Source organism: Xiphophorus hellerii, chromosome 14 (assembly GCF_003331165.1).
Source record: "Xiphophorus hellerii strain 12219 chromosome 14, Xiphophorus_hellerii-4.1, whole genome shotgun sequence".
NCBI classification, from domain to species: domain Eukaryota; kingdom Metazoa; phylum Chordata; class Actinopteri; order Cyprinodontiformes; family Poeciliidae; genus Xiphophorus; species Xiphophorus hellerii.
The window spans coordinates 14,109,022-14,129,565 of NC_045685.1; the positions used below are offsets into that span (position 1 = coordinate 14,109,022).

At 40.3% G+C, this 20,544-nt stretch overlaps 1 protein-coding gene across 4 annotated transcripts in view; it reads right to left on the reverse strand.

Annotated features, from left to right (window-relative positions):
* Positions 1 to 20,544, reverse strand: part of LOC116732522 (regulator of G-protein signaling 12-like) — a 55,457-nt gene that overhangs the window by 26,393 nt on the left and 8,520 nt on the right. Inside the window, exon 1 of one of the 4 annotated variants that reach the window (XM_032582752.1) lies at positions 19,826 to 20,121. The exons of 2 other annotated variants lie outside the window; for them this stretch is intronic. In XM_032582752.1, the coding sequence (XP_032438643.1) occupies positions 19,826 to 19,852 (27 nt within the window). In that variant the 5' untranslated portion in view covers positions 19,853 to 20,121. Of the gene's footprint in view, positions 1 to 9,863; positions 10,041 to 19,825; positions 20,122 to 20,544 lie in introns of those variants that run through there. One more of the 4 variants, XM_032582751.1, reaches the window with a different exon arrangement.

Below are 20,544 nucleotides of genomic sequence, written 5' to 3' on the forward strand. Positions count from 1 at the left end.
GAAAAGCTCCCGGTAGTGCTCAAGCCGGAGAAGTAACGGCAGTACTGGAAGGATTGCTGGAGCTGGTGAAAAGGAAAATCAAGAGTGCCAGGTTAGTAACTGACAGTTACTACTGTGCTCAGGCCCTTAGAGAGGACTTGGCCATTTGGGAAGAAAATGGTTTCGAGACTGCAAAGGGCAAGCCCGTGGCACACAAAGATTTGTGGAAGAAGAAAGCAGAACTGAGGCTCCGCCCGAAACTTGAGGTGCAGCGACAAGGCGCACACCTGAGAAGAAGCCCTATGGAGGGGCAAAGATGACGACTTTTCGTGCCACTAAGAAAGGTTGTCTCTGCCGGTGTCGAGGTGGGACAGAACACCTAAGGACAGGTGGTCCTAGAGTAGCACGGGGAGCAGGTAGTACGGTGCGTGCATAAGGCCCTCGAATATGCAGGCGTGCTACACCCCCGTGAAGAACTGAGCAAGCAGGACTGCTGGATGTCCCTTCAGCCCATCCGATGCAGCTGTGTGACTTTGAGGTATGTGGTCGATACGCAGGGCACCCAGGGCAGCGGATGGAAGGTTTGTTCATCGAGAGCACAGTCCCATGGGGTTCAGTCTGCATGGATGTAGCAGAACCAATGGGGACAACAGGAAAGAGAGGTGAGAAGTACCTCTTGGTGCTGATGGACACAGTGACAACTGCTAGAAGAGCAGGTCTTCCCCTGCAGAGGAACTCCGTTCACGTCACAGAAAGCAGGGAGGCGAAGACACTTCTCCTTTTTGCTCAGAGGAGGAAAAGGGAAGTTGCAGCTCAAAATGTCACTGAAAACAGGGCAGAGAGTTTGGATTAAAGCTCAAGATCGGCCTGCAGCTACGGTGATCAAGCTGAGATTCAACGCCCGAGATTTTGTAAAGTAAGTACTAAACTTCAACACAGTACTACTGATGAAGAAAGGGGTCCCTGAGGAAGCAGTGCTCAAGCCAGTTCTTAGCTACAGCGAACCAGAACATTACAAGAAGATGGCCAGAGAATCAAGCACCATGCCATCCTACAGTAGACTGGCCACTATTACAGGAAGGTTGCCGTTCAAAGAACAACTTCAAGGCTTTGGACTGGGAGGGCCGTGAAGAAATTGGACTATGCTAAAGAAGAACTCCTGTCACAACCTGATGGATTAAAATGGAAAAGGATCATGATTACAGATAAAGCGTCATGATGCTTATGCTTTTTGCTTTGCTCTGCTGAACAGCCAGAATTTTTTTTTTTTGAGGCCTTCTGTCTCAGCCCATCTTCCCTAAAGAACCATCCCACATCCTGAAGAACCGACAGTTCATCCAGCGAAGGTCCCTGTAGAAGAATCAGAGCGATCCAAGTTTTCTTCGACATTCATCACCTCATGGGGGAAATCAAAACTCCAAGGAGGGGGTGTCAAGAGAAGTGGAGTTTTGATGACTACACTGAGCCCTTTGTGACAACTGAGGATGAAGAATCTGCATCTTCGCATCCCAGATGAACATCTTCTCTTTCCAGGGGATGAGGACGGCGAACTGCAGGAGGGTGATGGACTCCCAGCATGTGAAAGGTCTGACCTCGTGGAGGGGGTGTCAAGAAAATCCGAGCTCATCCCACTTCCCCATGCTGGAGATTTTAGTTTAACAGTAATAATAAATAAAGTTATCTTTAAAATGAATCACTCAAGTGACATCAAGGCCCAACAGTAGACTTAAGTGTCAATAAAGTTAGTTTAACAGTAATAATAAATAAAGTTATCTTTAAAATGAATCACTCAAGTGACATCTAGGCCCAACAGTAGACTTAGGTGTCAATAAAATAAATCTGGTTGTGTGTGTTGTTTTTGTCTAAAGCAAACTTTGCTTTAATTCTACTTTTTTCTATCTAATCATAAAAAATCATAGTCAGACAGAGAGAGTCATTAAACAGGAAAAGCAGGTTTCCTGGAAAAAGAGGAAGTTTCCAGCCTGCAGATTTATAAAAATAGCTGAGACTATTTCTTATTTTAAAGGTAAAGTTTTAAAAGAATTAAATCTAAACATTTTGGTAATTTGATAAGATTCAAAGTAAAATACTTATATTAATATTGGTTTACTTGTAATAATATTTACACGTACATTTGTGAGAACACTTACAAGAAAAACAAGTAACTGTAACTTTGGCATCAAATAATTAGAATCATGTATTATTCTTGGTTTCTTTTCAGAAAAACATCTGTAATAACTCACATTAAGATTATAATAAGTATAATTAATAAGTTATGGTTATAAAATCATAAATGAATGCTAAATCAGAGAAGCTGAAGAAAATAAATGTGATATAAGTTATGGTTATAAAATTATAAATGAATGCTAAATCAGAGAAGCTAAAGAAAATAAATGTGATATAAATGTGATTTTGACATTAAACTTGAAATGGTGTAGAGGGTGTAACTGCAATTAAACATCACTGATATGTTGGAGGTAGAGAGTAGGTGAAAGGTGAACGGTTAAGGGAAAAAGGGGAACTAACAGGAGAGCAGAGATGATCAACGCCTTATTTAGGTAAAAGGTTGTGCAGGCAATGGACATAGGAGGTTGAGCAACTCTGAGACATTAGCACAGACATCAGGACATAATGTCTGAAGGACAGTGATGGATGTGAGGTCATCTGTCTAAGCAGACAGCCAATGAAAACGCACCAAAGGGTGGATAAACCCTATAAAAGGTGGGTGCAAAAGAGGAACCTTTCGTTGGATCCTCCGGGCAGCTTCGAGCCAAGAGATGGACAAAGAACTCTGCAGCTGAAGAAGAGCCGGGGCCACAGAGCCGAAGACTGACCTTCTCATGGAGACCAACCCGTCAGGCCCACAACCTGTGGCTTCGAATCGCACTTCTCTCATCAGCTGGGTTCAGACCCCAAAGACAAAGATGAAGACAAAGGCAAAGACAAAGAAGAAGAACTGGTGCCTTTTTTCCTGCCAGCACCAAGTCCTGTGTGACCTCACCATCCATGCGGAGAAGAAGCTCATCAGACCTACAGAGATCCCTGCCTTCGCTGATCAACTTCCTCCTCCTGCTGCAGCACCTTCTTCATCATCAGACCTACAGAGATCCCTGCCTTCATCGATCGGCGTCTTCCTCCTGCTGCAACACCTTCTTCATCATCAAGCCAGGTCTGGGGTTCGAAACGTCAAACTCCGTCCGTCTCTCTCAAAGGTTCCCTTTTTTTAGTTTTCAGTGTCAGCAGTAGGGAAAGACAGACTAGATGATTGATTTTACTTATTTGATTATTTCTGCTACTGAATTAAGCTGTACTGACCCTTGCAAAAATGCTTTACTAATAAAATATTTAGCATAAAGAAAATCTAAAAGATGTTGTGGACATTCAGTTAATGAGTCACCTTAAAGTTCTTTGATGGTTGTAAAATAGCTGTGATGTTTGATTCTGGAGAGGAAAAAGTTTAAAATGTTTTTAAGTTGCTGGTAGCCCAAATTTAAAACGTCATCCTTGGGACTCACCCGAGTCACTAAAACCTACCTGGTTCAATAACAAATGCAAGTTGTAAAAATAGAGAACGAGCGACCGTTAACAGGTGTGCTCTGTGAAACTAGTTGGCTGTAGGCTGCTCAGTCTGGCTAATTCACAGGGGGAAGAAGGGTGGGACACCTGGATGTAGGCCGTCAGAAAACCAGGCGAATCGTTTCTCGAAACCAGCTTAAACAGAGTTTACTTCAGTTCTGGACAGGGTAAATCCCGGCAGATTTAGGAAACTCAATTAACCCGTTAGAAGGAGAGCTGGTAGCACATCTCCCCTCTCAGAAGAGGAAGCAGAGAGTGAGACAGTAGAGACAGAAAGGAGGGGGGGGGTGTTGCGCAACAACACTGCACCTTCCACCAGCCCGCTCGTATGTTCGTGGGTGGACTTTTGGCCTCTATGACACACATATACACACACACACCCACACACACTCAGTACCCACCCTTTCTCTCCCCTCCTTGGAGCGCATTCCTCCTCAAAGCAGCCACAACGACAAGGACTCATCAAGGCTGTCTACTTGAGAGGCCATCAGTGGCTGCAATGGCCCTCTTTTTACTTGCTAATGCAGGGAGTGAGTGACCGTTTCCCTGAGCAATCGCACAAGGTAGCCATGGCAGCCAAATGTTGAATCCTCCATAATTATTTGCATGACTGTTTCGAAAACCAGCATCCACACAGTGATTTTTGTTCTTTTCCTTTAGTGTAGAAGTTTTTCTAGTTCCTCTTTCTGTTTTCTGGGTCCTTCGGCGTTGTATAACTGTAAACTGAAGTCGTTTTCACACGTCAGTGGAGGTGTTGTTCCTACATCAGAAAGTATTCTAGCAAAAAGGCTTGCTGCAAAAATCACACCTTCACACATTCGCAGACCGTCAAGAATTGGGGATTAGGCTTCCGAGCTGTCAGTAATAAGCATTTCTGCATTGACGTTAAAATCAAACGTTTGTAGATACTTGTAATGTGTGAGAGAGGGCAAAAGCATGACGCAGCAGCACTTCATCATGAATGTTGCAACATGAATTTGCTCTGATAAAAATCTTTCTGCTACCAGTTAACAACACTTAAAAGAAAATAAACTCTGGTTTTACAATATTCTAAAAACAAAGGACAATTTTAACAGTATACTCACTTATGTAATTTTTTTTTTTGTGTAAAGCAAGCTGAGGAACATTCTAAGCCCAAACTGTCAAGCTGTTTTCACCATTATATTTAAATGCTGGGAAGAATATCCTGGGACTCGATTCAAGAACGCTCGCAAAGGATTGGTGCGTTGGAGGACACAATCTGAAACGGAGAGACTATTTGCAGTGGGGTATTTTCTGATCTGCCTCTTCAAAGTGAGAATATGCAAAGCTGAGAAAATGCATAAACAAGGTTTTTCTTTCATAGGCTTTATGTGGAACACAGATATTTAGCTTTAAATAATTTTTAAGAGCTGGGACGTTAAAAAAAGAAGTAAAGCGAAAGCTGTCGGAGAGCTAATTTGACAACTAAATACTAAAATGATTTCACGTGAACTTCTGTGTAGGCCCAATTGGCCTTCTGAAAGCACACAGAGGGGATGACGTTCGGTTCTATTCCAGGACTGGCCACATGTAAAATCTCAATCAGACACAAACCACCAAACCACTAATTGCGTGTCACAGCCTCTTTTACAACCGTGCTGCAGAATCCACCCTTACAATCGTCAACACCCAAAAACCGCTTCTTCTGTGGTGGCTAAGCATGTGTTCAATAATCACAGGAGGGGAGGACCAACATGAAGAACACCCCGAAACAGAAGAGAGAAGCAGAAAGAGGAGAGAGAGAGAGAGAAAAAGAAAGAGAGAGAACACCCAATACATCTGTTTGTCCCTCTGGGTCTAAAAATGGCAAAACCGCAAGCTCTGAATCCACACGGGCAGAGTTCACTCTGGAGAACAGGGCAGACATCTTGTCACACAGAGTGACGTCAACTTTGGTTTTGGCCGAGCGAAAGGTCCACAGGTTAAACGCTGAAATTATGAGGTGGTGTTTTAGCAGTTAGAAATGCCTCAAGGGTCAAGGGCCTACAACAGAAAATGTATGGCTGACAAATATGATAAATATCTACTTTGTGCAAGAGCAGAGGTTGCTCAGAGAAGAGTGGGAGAGTTCCAGTTAATCATGCCGTTCTGACACATGGAGTTGATGCAATGTCTCATTGTTGTAGCTGTACTCATGCCAGAGACATAAAACAAGTCTAAAGATCGAACAGCTGACAATGAATAAAGTTTAGCTTCTATGGAAACTTGGCTGTGCTAGCTATTTGATTAGCGTTGGCTTAGCTTTACCCCTTTCAGCATGAGAAAATGCTTCATTTCTCCTGAGAATTGATTTAAAAGTTAAAAGGAGAAAATAATATATACCAGGATTTCTTTAGTATGTGAAAAGTAAACCAATCCTTTTGTGAAAATAAGTTATGTGTTGTTTATTTTACAAAGATATCCTAATTGGTATCATCCTATTTTATCAGTGCTGATTGGTGGCTTTCACTGATTTTACTGATCAGTGAAAGCATTACACCTAAGTGCTACCACATCAGGCTGACACCAACACTGTTTGGTGTGAATGTGGAAACTGAAAAAAACCTAAATGTTAACTACGAGAAATTGCAGAGATTTAAAAAGCTATGTAAATTGTTACTAAGTTTTGGGAGACATAATAAATGTCTTCAATTTAGGCTGAGAGAGAGCAATACTTTCAGAAGATAACAGGCAGGGTGACCAAAGTAAAGTTATTCTGTTTCAGTATTTGGAGCTTTCAACCTTTTGTCTCTTATAAAATATGACATATTTGGTACTGTTGGCAGTCAATGATATACATTTTTTGAAAGGATACTCAGACTGTTGTTTTGACGATGCTAGGAGTGCCAAATGCTAACAGAACTATTTATAATAGGATATTTGTTGTCATTTTAAAGAACAGATGTTTAATTTCTTGTCCTAGGTTTTTAAATCAAGAAAAATAAAACTTTAGAGAAGAGATGATAGATACATTTTCTTCTATGAGATGTTCATATTTGTGTGATTATGTAAAAACCCAACCTACTGAAGGAGAAATAGACTTTTTTTTTTAAGTTTCTGGCCCATTTAGTGTAATTTATTTGTGGAAATTTAATAAAATATTTCCATGAAAAAACTAAACTGAAAAATTGCTAAACTTAAAAAAGCTTTGTTGATTCTACATCATTTTTCACCAAATTTATTAAGATAAATGTGAAGGGTCTACAGAGTCACATGAGGCTCCAGATCTCTCCCCTAAAGAGACCATTTATCCTTGCATTATTGTCATATTTGAAGCTATTTAACCCCAATTAGTTTTCTATGCACCCACAAGCATTTAGCAGCTATTTAAAAGCCTATTCAAAAGGAACAAACAGCCTTGGGCTTTGCTACCCACTTTAATGTTACTAAAATATTACCTTACACTAAGCAAAGGCCAGATGCAGAAAGGGGGGAAGATGTCTGAGGAGCTCACAAAGAAGATTATTGGTATAAAAAGTTAAGATTTAACATCAAGAATATTGCAATAAGAATCCTGCATCCAAATCTTGTGGAATGAAACTCAAAGCTGATGAGAATCATAATCCAAATAATAGGAGAAACATTGAACCATTGAAAACCATCATTAATGGATTTCACTGTCTGACAGAAAAAGACAGGAGACCCAAGAAAGACACAAAACAGGGGCTGCATCTGGCTAAAAGAGCCTTGAATCTGTGCATGGCACGTCAGAATAACGAGGTAAAGTTTCCTGGGTTGAAAGGTATGGACCTTACCAGAGGGGCCGCTTTTCATTGGCTGATGCCCATTCTACGTGGTCACGTGCGTGGCCGTCTCACAAACACACCGTTAGCTTCCCGTTAGCTAAGTACAGCATAATGGCAGAACTGATACAACTTCTACACCTTGAAGCCTGTCTGCTACACAGTCTTACGTTAGCTAAACAGATCAATATGCAATGTGTACTGTATCTGACGTACACTAAATATTTTATTTTAGCAGAAAAGGCTTTGGACTAAACTGTTACTCGTGTTAGCCACGCTAGCACCAAGTACAGCTAGTCAATCAACCATCGCTGTGTTCAGGGAAGCGCTGATTAATAATCGAGAAATAAATATCAAGCCTGGAAACTTGATACCGTAACGGACTGAATGTTGTGTTTTTAACGTAATCTTTGCTCGTCTTGCGGGGCGCAGGCGGTTGCCACGGTAACAGGTGTGCTTAAACTACAAAGAGAGAGAGAGAGTAAAAAGGTAGGAGTGGTTTTGAGTTGATCACCTGTTCGGGTTATTTTACCTTTGTTTCCCTTTGCTGTGGCGCATTACAGCCGCTGTAGTTTCTAAACGTTGGACTAATTACCTCGTTCGTTTGTGAGTTTACGTCATTCACAACAAACATCAAATAGAACAAATATATTTCATACAATTTTAACAAACAAATGGCTTCTACCGTGGTAATTATGTGAAATTAAATTAATTATATCCCAACTTCAGAAGATTTGCCTTTACCTTTGCAGAGCTCTTTGGTTCCTCCTATCAGTCTGTAGCTTCTCATATTGACGTCATCAAACCAAATTTCAGATCTACCATAACTGACTGACACCTGCTGGCCTCAGGTTTGCAACCAGCTTGTGACTGAAAGACCAGTAACCTCCTCTCAGATGATGACATGGACTTGTTAGTTCCTCTGTCCATTGTAGTAGCTGATATATTGTGAAAATCCGGGAGAAATGATGCACTAATCGAGTCATGTTTACATAGAAACAACGCGCCGCGAGGCTTTGCTTGTGAGACTTGCGGTCACGTGGGTCGGTTGTGGGCGGAGCTTGGTAAGGTCCATTGTCCTGTGTCAGTAAGCCAAGTCTCAGCAGCAGCTTCTGGTCCCCCAACAAGTTAATGACCCAAAACATGAATCTAAAATTACTAAAAAAGCTTGAGGAGAAAACACTGAACTTCTTACATGAAAATATGCACTTTGAAGATGTCAAACTTTACATTTGAGAAAGTGTGGGAAGTAGTCACAAAACATTATAACGCTCAAAGTCAATTCACTTCCTAATATTTCCAGTTAGTACCTGTAAACAAACCACTTCATACAGTTTTACTTGAACCATTGTGTATTAGTGTTAAGTACTTTCAAATACTATCTACAGGGTTCCTCTCTCATTTTAAGTCACTGCACTTTATTATCTTAAATCTTTGTATTATACTCAATTACTATTTACTGTTATACATTATAAACCCCGATGAAAATATAACAATTTTAAGTGACCTTCTGCTGGAATTTTAAATATATTTTTTTACTCATAATACAACATTTTCTTACAGAAGACAGTGAATAGATTACAGACAATTACTTTAAATTGCCAGTACTCAAGGCAGGTACAAAGTGTCCCCTTTCCAGGGAGGAAATTTTCATTGCAAAATCTCCCAAAGCAGACAGGACCAAACCTCTAAATCGGAAGGGGCAAAATAATCAGGACCTTCTAAAGTCAGCAGAACACTTAATGGCAGTGATAGCTGCATAAGAAATCACAAAGTTTTATTTGTATTGAGTAAGGAACTAAAAAAGGTTTTTTAACTGGTTAGTCTGTATTTTGACTAAACCAATGATCCGTGTAGACAGTCACCACTTGGCCATATGTTCTCTTCCACAGTTGGCACCTCTAATAACAAACTTCTCAGTGTGGGTGGCTCTCCAGCATTTACATAAGACAGCAGTTTAAAGTCTAGCTGGGAGATATAGCTAGACTTTTCAGAGGTCAAATAAACGGATAACATGCTCGATCTGAAAAGCCTATGATTTGGCTTTTAGTTAGGAAAGGTTTCTCTGTGATCTTCCCACCGTCTAGCCAGAATCATAAACACACCACAAGATGTATTAGTGTAGGGCATCACTCAGAGACAAAGGTGGCAAAAGTATGAAATGAGTAGAAAGAAAAAAGTGAACAAATTGTTGAGAAAATCTTGGAAACATTAAGTGCACGAGCACCACTCCCTCACAGGGTATCTCAGATGTTTCAAAAGAGACTTATATTATCTTTAAGACTTTGGGTTATTTACCCATTACCCATACTAATTTCCGCACACTTTGATGTACTCAGACATTTCAAAACTAAACTTTGACTCAGGCCGAGGCTGATTCTAACACGCCGCTAACAACCGCAGGTCCATGCTGAAACAGACAGCTGTTTTAAGTTGGGCAGAGAAAGAGACGAGCGACAAAGACGGAGATCAATGAGAAAAACAGCTGACTGAACAAAAGGATTCTCCTTTCTTCGAGGTCTAAAGGAAGAGGAGGCTCAGTCGGAGAGCCTACTGTTTACTTACAGTGTTGAAGTTCCAGCTCCTCTTGAAGGAAAGTCTCTTTTTGAGACTCATTGTTCCCTGGTCTGTTACACTAGAGGCATACAGGCAGAACCTCTGTGTGTGTGTATGCGTGTGTATGCGTGTGTGCATGTGCTAATGCATACCTGAACATTCCCCACCCAAAAACTCGGCAAACCATGTCTGTACAAGTTGGAGAAAGGGGGAAGAAAGGGAGGGTGAAAGAGGAAGAGACTTGACAAGGTGCTGGACAAAAAAGAAAAAGAAAGAAAGAAAAATCAGAACAAGGAGGGGTTGGGGGTGCTTTCGAAGAGGGAACAAAAGCTTTTCTTACTTTGCAGCTGTTGCTATGGCAACCTGCCTCACAATACACACGGTCTCTGTCAAAAGTAGCATGAAGGAATCGGGAGAATTAACCCCCATTTATTCCCGGGCGCAAAATCCACACTCATTATTTAGAAAAAGCAGAGTGGCTTGCCCCCGCTTGCTCCTTTGTCTCCAGTCGGGGCGCTCTCAAAGGCAGAAGAAAACACTGAGTCAGTTTAAATTGAGACCATATGAATTTTTGTTCAATCTAAATGAAAGTTGGGTAGGATCACAAGCTGAACTCGAGCCTCGTTATCCACCGTCGCGGAGCTTCCCTCCTGCAAACCCAACGGCAGTCGTGTCAATTAGTGCTTTCTGCTCGCAGTTAAACACACATAGCAGCGAGATCTAAATATATACACATATTTATTCTGAAATAAGTCATTCACTCCACAGCAGGACTCTCCCACCACATTTCCTAAAAGTCTGCATGAGGAGCAGTCTCATTTTGAAATAGGCCTGTGGCGTTTAGGATGAGACACTGAACTTGTTGAACATGTAAAAACTAGATGTGATACAGTGTTTATTAGAAGCTTTGCAAAGAAGGTGTTTATTCTCAAGATGATTAGATTTCACCACAGCTTGGGAATTAGTGGAAATGACTGCATTTATAGCTAGAAGCATGGAGTGCGTTGTTGACCTCAGGAGTTGACGTGGGTAAAAGAATTAGTACAAAGAGAAGCGAAACAAAACGGAGGAAGGACATGAATTATGAGTGTTAATGAGGACAATTAAAATGAAAAACAAGCTTCTAAATTAAGAGATATGTTGTTAATGTGACCTTTTAATCGCAAAACAACTAGACTAGATCGTTTCCATTGCTAATTGTGTATTTATATCTCAGTCACAGGTAGATTACATAAAGCTGCAGTATGTAACTTTTGTAAAAAATAACTTTTTATATATTTGTTCAAACTTTCACTCTGTTGTGACAGTATGGTATGAGACAGATAATCTGTGAAAGAAACCAAGCTTCTTCCTCTGCTTTCTCCCAGTGCTAATTAGAAACAACCAGTCAGAGCCAGGAAGCGAGTCTTAGCAATGTCAGTCACCCTCTTTGTGGCGCTGTAAATAAAAGATATAATAAAAGATTTGCTTTACAGCGAATCTTTAAGACGGTGACACCCAATTCCTCAGAAAAAATTTCATTTAAAGAAAAAAAATGTTTTATGGGATAACTTTCATAGTATCCTCTATCAATCACAACTTTGTCCTTTATGCCTATTAAATTAATTCAGACCCCAAAGTTTAGCTTCTGCTTAGACACCCTGGTTAAAAAGTGATCCGTTTCATATTATACCGTCAAAACATAACAATAATTTTAACAAATATGTAAAAAAAACACTTTTTTAAAGAATCCATTTGGTGGCCTTAATTTCACAGTAGATTGACAGGAAAAAGGTATAGACAGGGTGAAGTAAAAGTCAACGGGCTGGGACTCAAATCCTTGACAGCCACATCAAGGACTGGGAGCCTCCATACATGCGTTGTTAGTTCCCCTACGCCAAAGCTGTGTCCACATTTTCTTTAATATAAAAGTTACATTCTGCAGCTTTAAGCTTGTAGTGTTATGTCCTAAAATGAAAGGAACTAGTATTTATTGACACTGTTTGATTCATTATAGGATGTATTTTAAGTATTTTATTTAGTCTGAAAAGCTCAAAGTTTCAAGTTTCAAGTTTGAAAAACAGATAGAAAGCAAATTTTTAGTTCCAGTCATACTAAATTGCCTGCACTGGTGACTGCAAAAAAACTTATTTCTTAAATCAGGACTTCTTTTACCATGATTAAATGTACTAAAATTAAGCTGCAGTTTTTTTTTCTAAATTTCTCAAGGTGGTTGTTTTTTTCAAAAGGCTTCCACACATCTTTATCAGATGATCAATACATGTGAAGACTGCTGTGTATTTTGGTATCTGAATTCCCCGGCAAGAACCAGCAGAGTATTTTTTAAACCATCAATGCTCAGCCCTTAAGATTCCTACACGTCTACACACAAAAAAAGAAATGTGCTTGACTCAATCATCAATGTTTCCTACGATTATAAGTGTTCACACCTCCACAATGTTTCAATGAAAGATAAGGGCCGCAGACAGTTTAATGTGCGTGTGTGTAGCTGCACTATGAATAGAACAGCGAGCATCCTTCCTCATAGTCACGATCGGCTGCAGCCAACGGGATTTCAAATCAAAATTTATTAAATGCAATTGCTGAGGAGTCACTGTGCCATCCTGCATCCCTTTAAATGGCACAGCAGTTTCAAAGAAGAACCACCCACACAGAGATCGTCTCAGAGACCTTCCGCTTTGCTGTAAAAACAAGTCGAGCAAAAATGTACAAATCCATTTTTTTTCCCTATTTGATAGAGGACACAACATCTTGCTAGATAGCAACACATCGCCCAGCAGCTGAAGTTCTTTAAGCTCTTTTGCCAACAAAATTTCACATGTAGGTCTCTGCACTTGAATCCACACTGAAAAACTGCTGCAGTCTTGTTCTGACAAAAGAGAAGACTTCCTATTTTTGGTCAAAACGTAGCCTTTGAACAACCTTGACGTGTTGAAGCAAAAGAAGTTGAGCTGAAATTTTCTATTACTTTCAGGGTTTCCCCTCTAAAAGAGGCCACAAATTTACAAAGTCAATTAGTATGCCTTTGATGTGCCCTAGCTGCAGCTGGAAGACTTTATAATTGTGAATTGCACTAGAACAGCTCCTGGTGCTCCGGAAAGCTCTGAGTCTAATGATCCCACTGTGTACTTGAGGCGAGAGCTCAGTATTGTGACACAGAAAGGGAATGGAAATGCTTTCATGTGACAATAACGTCTGTCATGTAGTAATTGGAAGCTGAACCCAGCAGTGAGCTGAGTCATCAATAACTGTAGTAACATGAATCTCCAGACACAGAGCGGCCCATTTCCGCCCTGCAGGTCTGATTTTGCCCTCCGACCTCCATCACACAGAAAGCCGACTGCTGCAAGGTGATACATCCAACAGTAGCAAACGTTGTCGTGACAGATCGCCGGTAGCAAAGCAACTTTTTAGCTTTACTCCTTGGTGCTTGTGACACAACATACAAAAAGCGAGCGCAGAGGCTCTACTTGATTCAATCGATTTGTGAAACAATTCCAGACAGTGTTCCTGACATCAATAGTTAGTGGTTGTCATAAGGCTTAATTGCATGGTAAGTGCTCCGCTGAGCAGTCCTGACTGCAAAAAGGTTAAAAATAATCAAGGTTTGCTATCTGTGGAAGCAGATAATCTACCCCCAGAAAAAAACAACAAGAAAGAGCCAACTTCCTTTGGAGCGAGGGAGAGTGAGGGTGCGGTAACTGATAAAGTGGAAGACACATTTCTTTCCAGATCATGCGAGGATTGTGAGGAAGCAAAGGAAATGTAGAGGGTTGGGAACTTTGGAAGCTCTCGATGACAATATTTAATCTTAGACTAACATAATTAATAATCTATCGTGAACACCTGATAGTGTTAATTTGATTTTAGAAAATAGACAGTCAGATTTATTGTTTTTTTTTTGTTTTTTTATCTGGGCAAATCAAACATAACAAGCACATATGCATCTGATTAGGCTTACAACCCTAACGAACCTGAAAAATGTATTCTTACTTCTTTTTTTAGCATTTTCTTAGATTACAATCACAAACGTGTTTCTTTGGATTTCATGTGCTGAATCAACACACAATGACTCAGTCAGATTTATTGGTGAGTTTCAGTGAGCATCAATATCAAATCTTGCTTCAAAATATGAATTAGGCTGAGGTCTGAACTTTGACTAGGCCTCCAGTATTTCTTTGAGTATTGAACAGAGTTTAGCTTTATCAATCTTCACATTAACAATGACCAGATTTCCTGCCCTTGTTGAAGAAAAGCATCCCCAACCATCATGGAGATGGTGTGTTCAAGGTAACAGGCAGTGTTTATTTTCCACCACACAAAATGTTTAGCAATTAAACTAAAAAGCTGGATTGTGGTCTCATTTGTCCAGGGCACCCTGAAGAATAATAAATCAATAATTTAGTAATATTGTAATATTGCTATCAATGTTTGCCTCATTATATCAATACATTAACTAGTAAATGTTTTGTTGGTGTTTTTTGTAAAAACAAAAAAAAAAGACTTAATTAATTTATCTTTGCACTCAGACTTTGAAATTGTGATTTTGGGATTGAGAGTGAGTGAGAGGAGGCAATGAAAAGATATGCGGAAAAAGTGGTACTGTGGTATACATCACTCATTGTATCAGATTACCTGAAAAACTCATCTAAACTAATTGCCTTCCTGAACAGATCCTCTTTAAAGTACCTTAAAGAAGCTGAGTGTCCACATGTCTGGCGCTTGGCCATGACCCATGTAAACACTCCAGACTTGCATAAAGAGACATGGCTTTTCACTGTAATCCCTTCTGCGAGCAAATGGGTTGCTCACAGAGGTGCGTGGACAATTTGCATGCAAACACAGGCCGACGTCACACTATGTTTCAGCTCTAAATCCTTCCGATCGTCACTAATCTACTGCCTGTTTCCCAACTCGCCCAGGTTCGGCACAGCAGATGGTTAAAGCTCTTCCTCTTTGTCCGGATTAAACTGGAATTATCATAATTTGCGAAGAGCATTAGGCACTTGTTGCTGAAAATAATAGAATAGAATAATTCTTTATTGTCCTTCAATAGGGAAAGTTAGAATAAAAAATAGATGAAATAATAAAAAAAAAGGCTGACAATGAGAGCTGTGGTTGCTATTCAATAAAAGAAGAGGTGAAGTCTGTTCTTTTCGCTCCTCAGTTTGCTGCAGGGTTTGTAACATAAAGCTTTAGCCCATATCAGAACTTCTCAGACTCACCTCAATGTAGGGTTTGATCCTAAAAACCCCCGAATACCTCTGCCTGTACTTGCATAGCCTGTAGAGACAGACTCAAAATCTTAAAAACTCAAATACGAATCCAGCTCTATGAGAAGCATATTGAAGGTAGTGTGACACCCAAAACAAGTAAGAAACAAAAGGCAAAGTGGACCTTCACTACACAAATAGAGTAACTTCAGAGGGAAAGAAAATGCACTCATCACGACCCCTCCCACCACAATTTATTATGGCAGAGAAAGGACTGTGCTGGCAAGAGCCTGGAGGGTCTGAAGTGGATAAACCACATGAGATGCCACCACACCCTTGTTGTCCCCTTTCTTAAACCCCTGCAGAAATGGACTTTCCAACCTGAACCCGACACTTATAATTAGCTCTTTTTTAGCCCCCACCCCATCCTCACTGTTTTCCACTGAACTAAATAAAACTTGGTGTAGAATGTTTTGATAATCACGGGTGCATGGGTACGTTTGTTGTGCTTTGGTGAGCGCATAATATGAAACAGTATCGACATTCTGAAATGTTTACTGAATGTTGCTGTAGTGTTACCAAGAACTGTTGTTACTGTTTACTTGCGGTGCAAGTCTGAGTGAGCTTGCTGCCAAATTATTTTGGTCATGGAGGAAATCTGAGTTTCCTCCATGACCAATAATGGAGGAATTGGTCATGTTCCAATAAAATGTTTCTGTTTAACTTTGCTTTTCAGTGATTGAGGTAGAGTGGCCAAATTTCAGGGGAAAAAAAAAGATGAAAGAACAACAGATTTTTAGTGCTGCAACTCTCTTGTTGGCATACCTGGAAAAAGTGAGTAAAAAATACTTAAAAACTATTATCTTTTAATGCATTCGCAAATGCAGTACTGTTTAGGTATATTCATTCAATTGGAAAAAAACCAAATAATGAATTAATTGCTTTTAACAAAACCACCACGGTCACTCGTATTGACACTACTAATTATTCTGTAACATAAAGTGTAAAAGGTGCATTTTTTAAGTTGCACGGTACTATTTAAAAGGTGTCAAAATACCCAGGAACTCTTATTTAGCAATCTGTGACTTTCTGTTTTCCTGGGCTATAAATAAAAGGTGACACAGTGGGGTCACTTTTCTTCTCTTTCACTCGATGCTGTACTGTGACTTTAAGTTTATTTTGTCGCCCTGCATTGAGCAAGCTTGCTTTTGGACAGCAGTCTTCGCCCATCATATTCAAGGCATATTTTAAGTTATTTTAGATCTTCAACACTGAGCTCAAGCTGAGGTGGTCATGCCTTATCTGTGGCTGCTCTAAAGAGGAGCTGCTCATAGCTCAAAGATCTATGCTTTTAAAGTTTCACTTCTGGCTCTCAATTTAAACAGAGCCCAACATTTGAGTCCGATTGAAATAAATTCTATTTTTATTGTTCAACATTTTTGATTATTTTAATCATCTGGTTTAACGTACCTCCTTCTTGTTGCTCTTGAGGTTACTTTTATTGTGGTTCCTGTGCAGGACTTTTGAGCTGCATTTCTGTTTTAAAGTGTATTATAAATGAAGATGATACTGACAAATGAAAGAGTGGCATCTTGGGTCACAAAGGTTTGAGGGTAACGGGCTATGTTAGGGTTAAAAGTAGTGTAGAATTACATAGCTGCATTTCAGCTCATTTTTATTACATCTGAGAAGGATGTGGTTACACATGGTATGTGTTGTGAGAAAAGGATGACAGGGAATGACAAGGGAACACATTACCAAGACCTTTTTATTTAACCTACAAGAGGAAGATGTTACAGAGGAAAGTGTGTGTCAGTGCTTCTGGGCCAAGGTGCCGTCTGAACTATCCAAGTTTATGACTCCCACACTATGAAGTAGACATGACCTTGGAGCTGATTCTGCAGCATCTTGTCCTGAAGCCAATCAGCCATCCCCTCAACTCTGCACAAAGCAGAAGCATTTGAAGCAAACATGTTTTGGCATTAAAAGGGGAAAAAAAAACGTCAGCAGTGTATAGTATGTCAGACATGTCTACACTGTAAACAGGAATCCAATAAAAAGCCTTCTAAACACATTCCTTGTTGAGCAACCTCCACACCCTTGGCAGTAGAAGTATTGTAGAAGTACTAGTGAGGAAGGTAAACAGACGGTGAAGATGAATCACTTAGAGAAGCTACAGTTATGGGTCACAAGGAGGAATCAGCAGGATGAGTGAGTATGAAGGGCAGTGTTGTTAACTGGGAAGAAAATCCTGAGTGTCGAAAGATGATGTCATGGCAATGGTGAGAAATGAGCCAAGAATGGAGAAGCAGCTTTTCTCCATCTAGAGATAGTGAGTATTTTCCGTAGCTATGGTTTGGTCAAACTGCAAGCTCAGCAAAACCACATCCACATCTGTTCAGCTGATTACTGAATGTAGAATATTCATACGTTGAGCACCTGGACAGTTAAATACCATCTAACCAACTCATGATGTGTTATTGTTTCTTTTTTTCCTTCCAGTTTGGATAACAACTGAGCAGGTTTATGCAACAAAATATTTTCAAGGGAAGAGGAAAGTGGAAAAGAGGACAACAATGGAGACATTTTGAAAATGTCATCCCATAATGCTAGCCTTGGGGACACTTCATGAGCAAAACTGCCCCCCTCCCAGAGCTGGCCGTGTGATGTCAGAGAGATAAAAGTGTCTTGTTGGCCTGAATCTACCGCTAATCCCAAAGAATACAACAATTACCCAAATCAAAACAAGATGAAGGGAAGTCTTAATATAATGAAGTGTAAAATCACACATCAACAAACAAAACAAAACAAATTACATTTTTGTTATTGCAGTGTATATTATTCCTTCAAGTCCTTAAAGCTCTTTAAAACCCAAGGAGTGATCAATCATTATGTGACCTAATTGCTACAGTACACTGAAAAAAATTATTTCTGGAGGATATTAAATATTACTCAATTAAATAACTGAACAAAGTTAATTGAACAAAGTGTTTCTCCAACGATGACGTCGTAGCTTCATCTCTCTCTGTCCCCCGCATGCGCCTCACTCTGACAAATTACAAACATGGCAGCATTCTATGTTTGTTGCACTGTTTTGCGGCAGTGTTTCAGTGCCACTAATTGGCCGGCATAATCTTTTACGAAAATTTACCATGTTTGTCTGTGTGTAAATATAATCGCTCATTCAACCCTTGTTCTCACATTTTTAGGGTGCCCAGCGCAGTGGGGCCAATGTAATCTAAAATCAGTGAAAAGGCTTGTGATTAGAAATGTTTCTGCGTCACAAAAAATTAAGTTTGTATATGGTATATATCCAGTTTAGCCACAGCACCAATGCTAAAGTCAATATTGCAAACAAACTCAGGTCCTTGACTGTAAGGAAGCTTTAAAAAGTTATTGATCAGGAAATCACTGTTGGGATTGGTTGTCAGGGAAAAAGGTTTTCATTTTGTCTTACATGTTCACATGTAATCTTGTTAGAACAGATCTAAAAAGGTTTGCATAATGCTTCAGCCAATACTGAGCTAATAAGGTTACAACTGCTAGCAAGCTCAGGCGGGCGTTGTTAAAAATACGCACAACCTTGCTGTTTTTGGAAGGAAAAATAGTTGTATGTAAAGTTCATATACACACGAAAACGTTATTACGCTTTCAGTAAATGCCATAAATTAAGTAAGGAAGTACAGAAACGTAAGACGCTGTTGAAAAGGGAAGTGTATTTTCTATGCATGATCAGTTATGAAGTTCATTCAGGCTGTGAGGGAGTGAGATCACATTTATGGATATAATATTCTCCAAAGGAAACACAGCTAATCTCTAAAGATAATCCATTATTGTGCTAATCAGTAAGACAAGATGCTATGGACAAAATATATATAGTCATATGTAATAAATTAGAATATGTGATCAGTGTAGGTTCATATGTGTCATTTAAAGAATAAAGTTATTAAAACAAATTAACTTTTTAACAATATTGTAATTTAGTTTTTTTTGGAATTTGCCTGGTTTATTCAATTGTCTTTTAGTTGTTAAACTTGCTCCATTTCAACTCAAATCTAAAAATCAACTAAAATCCACCCCATAAAAGTAAGTCAATTTTTACACGTCCACATCAGTTTCATAGCTTAGATCTTTAAGAGTGCAGTGCTGCTAAACTGGCAAATTAAAGCAGGGACATGCCTACACAAAGCAAATATGGGTAAGGTAGAACCACAGGCAACCACTTCAAGTTAAAACGTAACTGTGGCTGCAGCGTGATCACAGCTCAAAACAAAGCCACTAAATGTCACAGCAAATTTAATCCCATCTGACAGCAACAACCTCTGCATCTCTGTGTCCTTCACACTCAATGGAACTTGTCTTGGTGCTGCCAGCTGACTGCGAACAGGGTCATTTCTCAGGGCAAGTGCAGCAGAGCGCAGTTCATTCAAAAGGCCCTGCATTTAATAAGCATAAGCCTGGGTCATAAAAACTTATAAGCGTCTTTAAGTCTCAAGATCTAAATGAAAGTCAGCTTGGATCCTGGTGTATAAAGCAGCAGCACATCCTGCTTCATACAGCAGCACAGTGTGCATCATACAACACATGGGAGTTCAGCTGGCACTGGTCAAAACATTCCTCTGACAGACCACACAAGCTAACCACTGTATACTGCTACAACAGGAGCCACACAGAGCCCCAAGAAGGAAAAGTGTGGAAGATGAAAATGGCATCGACAGACAGCCTGAATGAGAAAGAGCTAAAGATATGACGACTTACAGAGTTGAGAGTTAAAGTTTGCTCCATGTATAGCCCTGTGTGCGTGCGTCTGGCTTGTTTTCAGCGCTGGTCCCTGCGGCTGGTGCATATAGAAGAGTCCATCCGCTGGATGTCGGCTGAGCGTGTGTGCGGAAGCCTGTGCGCTTCGCAGTGCAGAGAGACGAAGCTGAATGGGGGAGGAGGAGGAGGAGGAGGAGGCGAGGGAGTGAAGAGGAGCCTGAAAATCCTGACAGCTACTGGGAGTTCAAAAGCTCCCTCTGATGCCGGTTCCTCTCTCTCCCTCTCTGTCTTTCTCTCTCTCTCTCTGCTGTGAATGTGTCCCCTCTCCCCTCTGTATTTACCTCCCTCACTGTCTCTGCGTCCTCATGCCTTCTCTGCTACGCCCACAAGATAGATATGTTACCTCCAGGCATGCAAACAAGTGCTACTAATGCCTCCACACTTAAAAGGAGAGGAGACACTCAAAGAGCAAAAAATTGCCCGGGATCTCACAGCAGGGTGAAAATGGTGTGCTTCCTCTAGCAGCTCACATTAACAGATGTTTTCATATGCAGCTATAAAACACCTCTGAAGACAGAGCAGAGTCAGCGTGAACACAAATAGAGCAGCCGACTAATGGTGTCATCTCCGCTGAGCTGAACACACAGTCGTCTGCTGAGTGCAAGCATCTGCTTTGGGGTTGTGAAGAGAAAATACGCTCCTAAAATTGGAGCTCTATA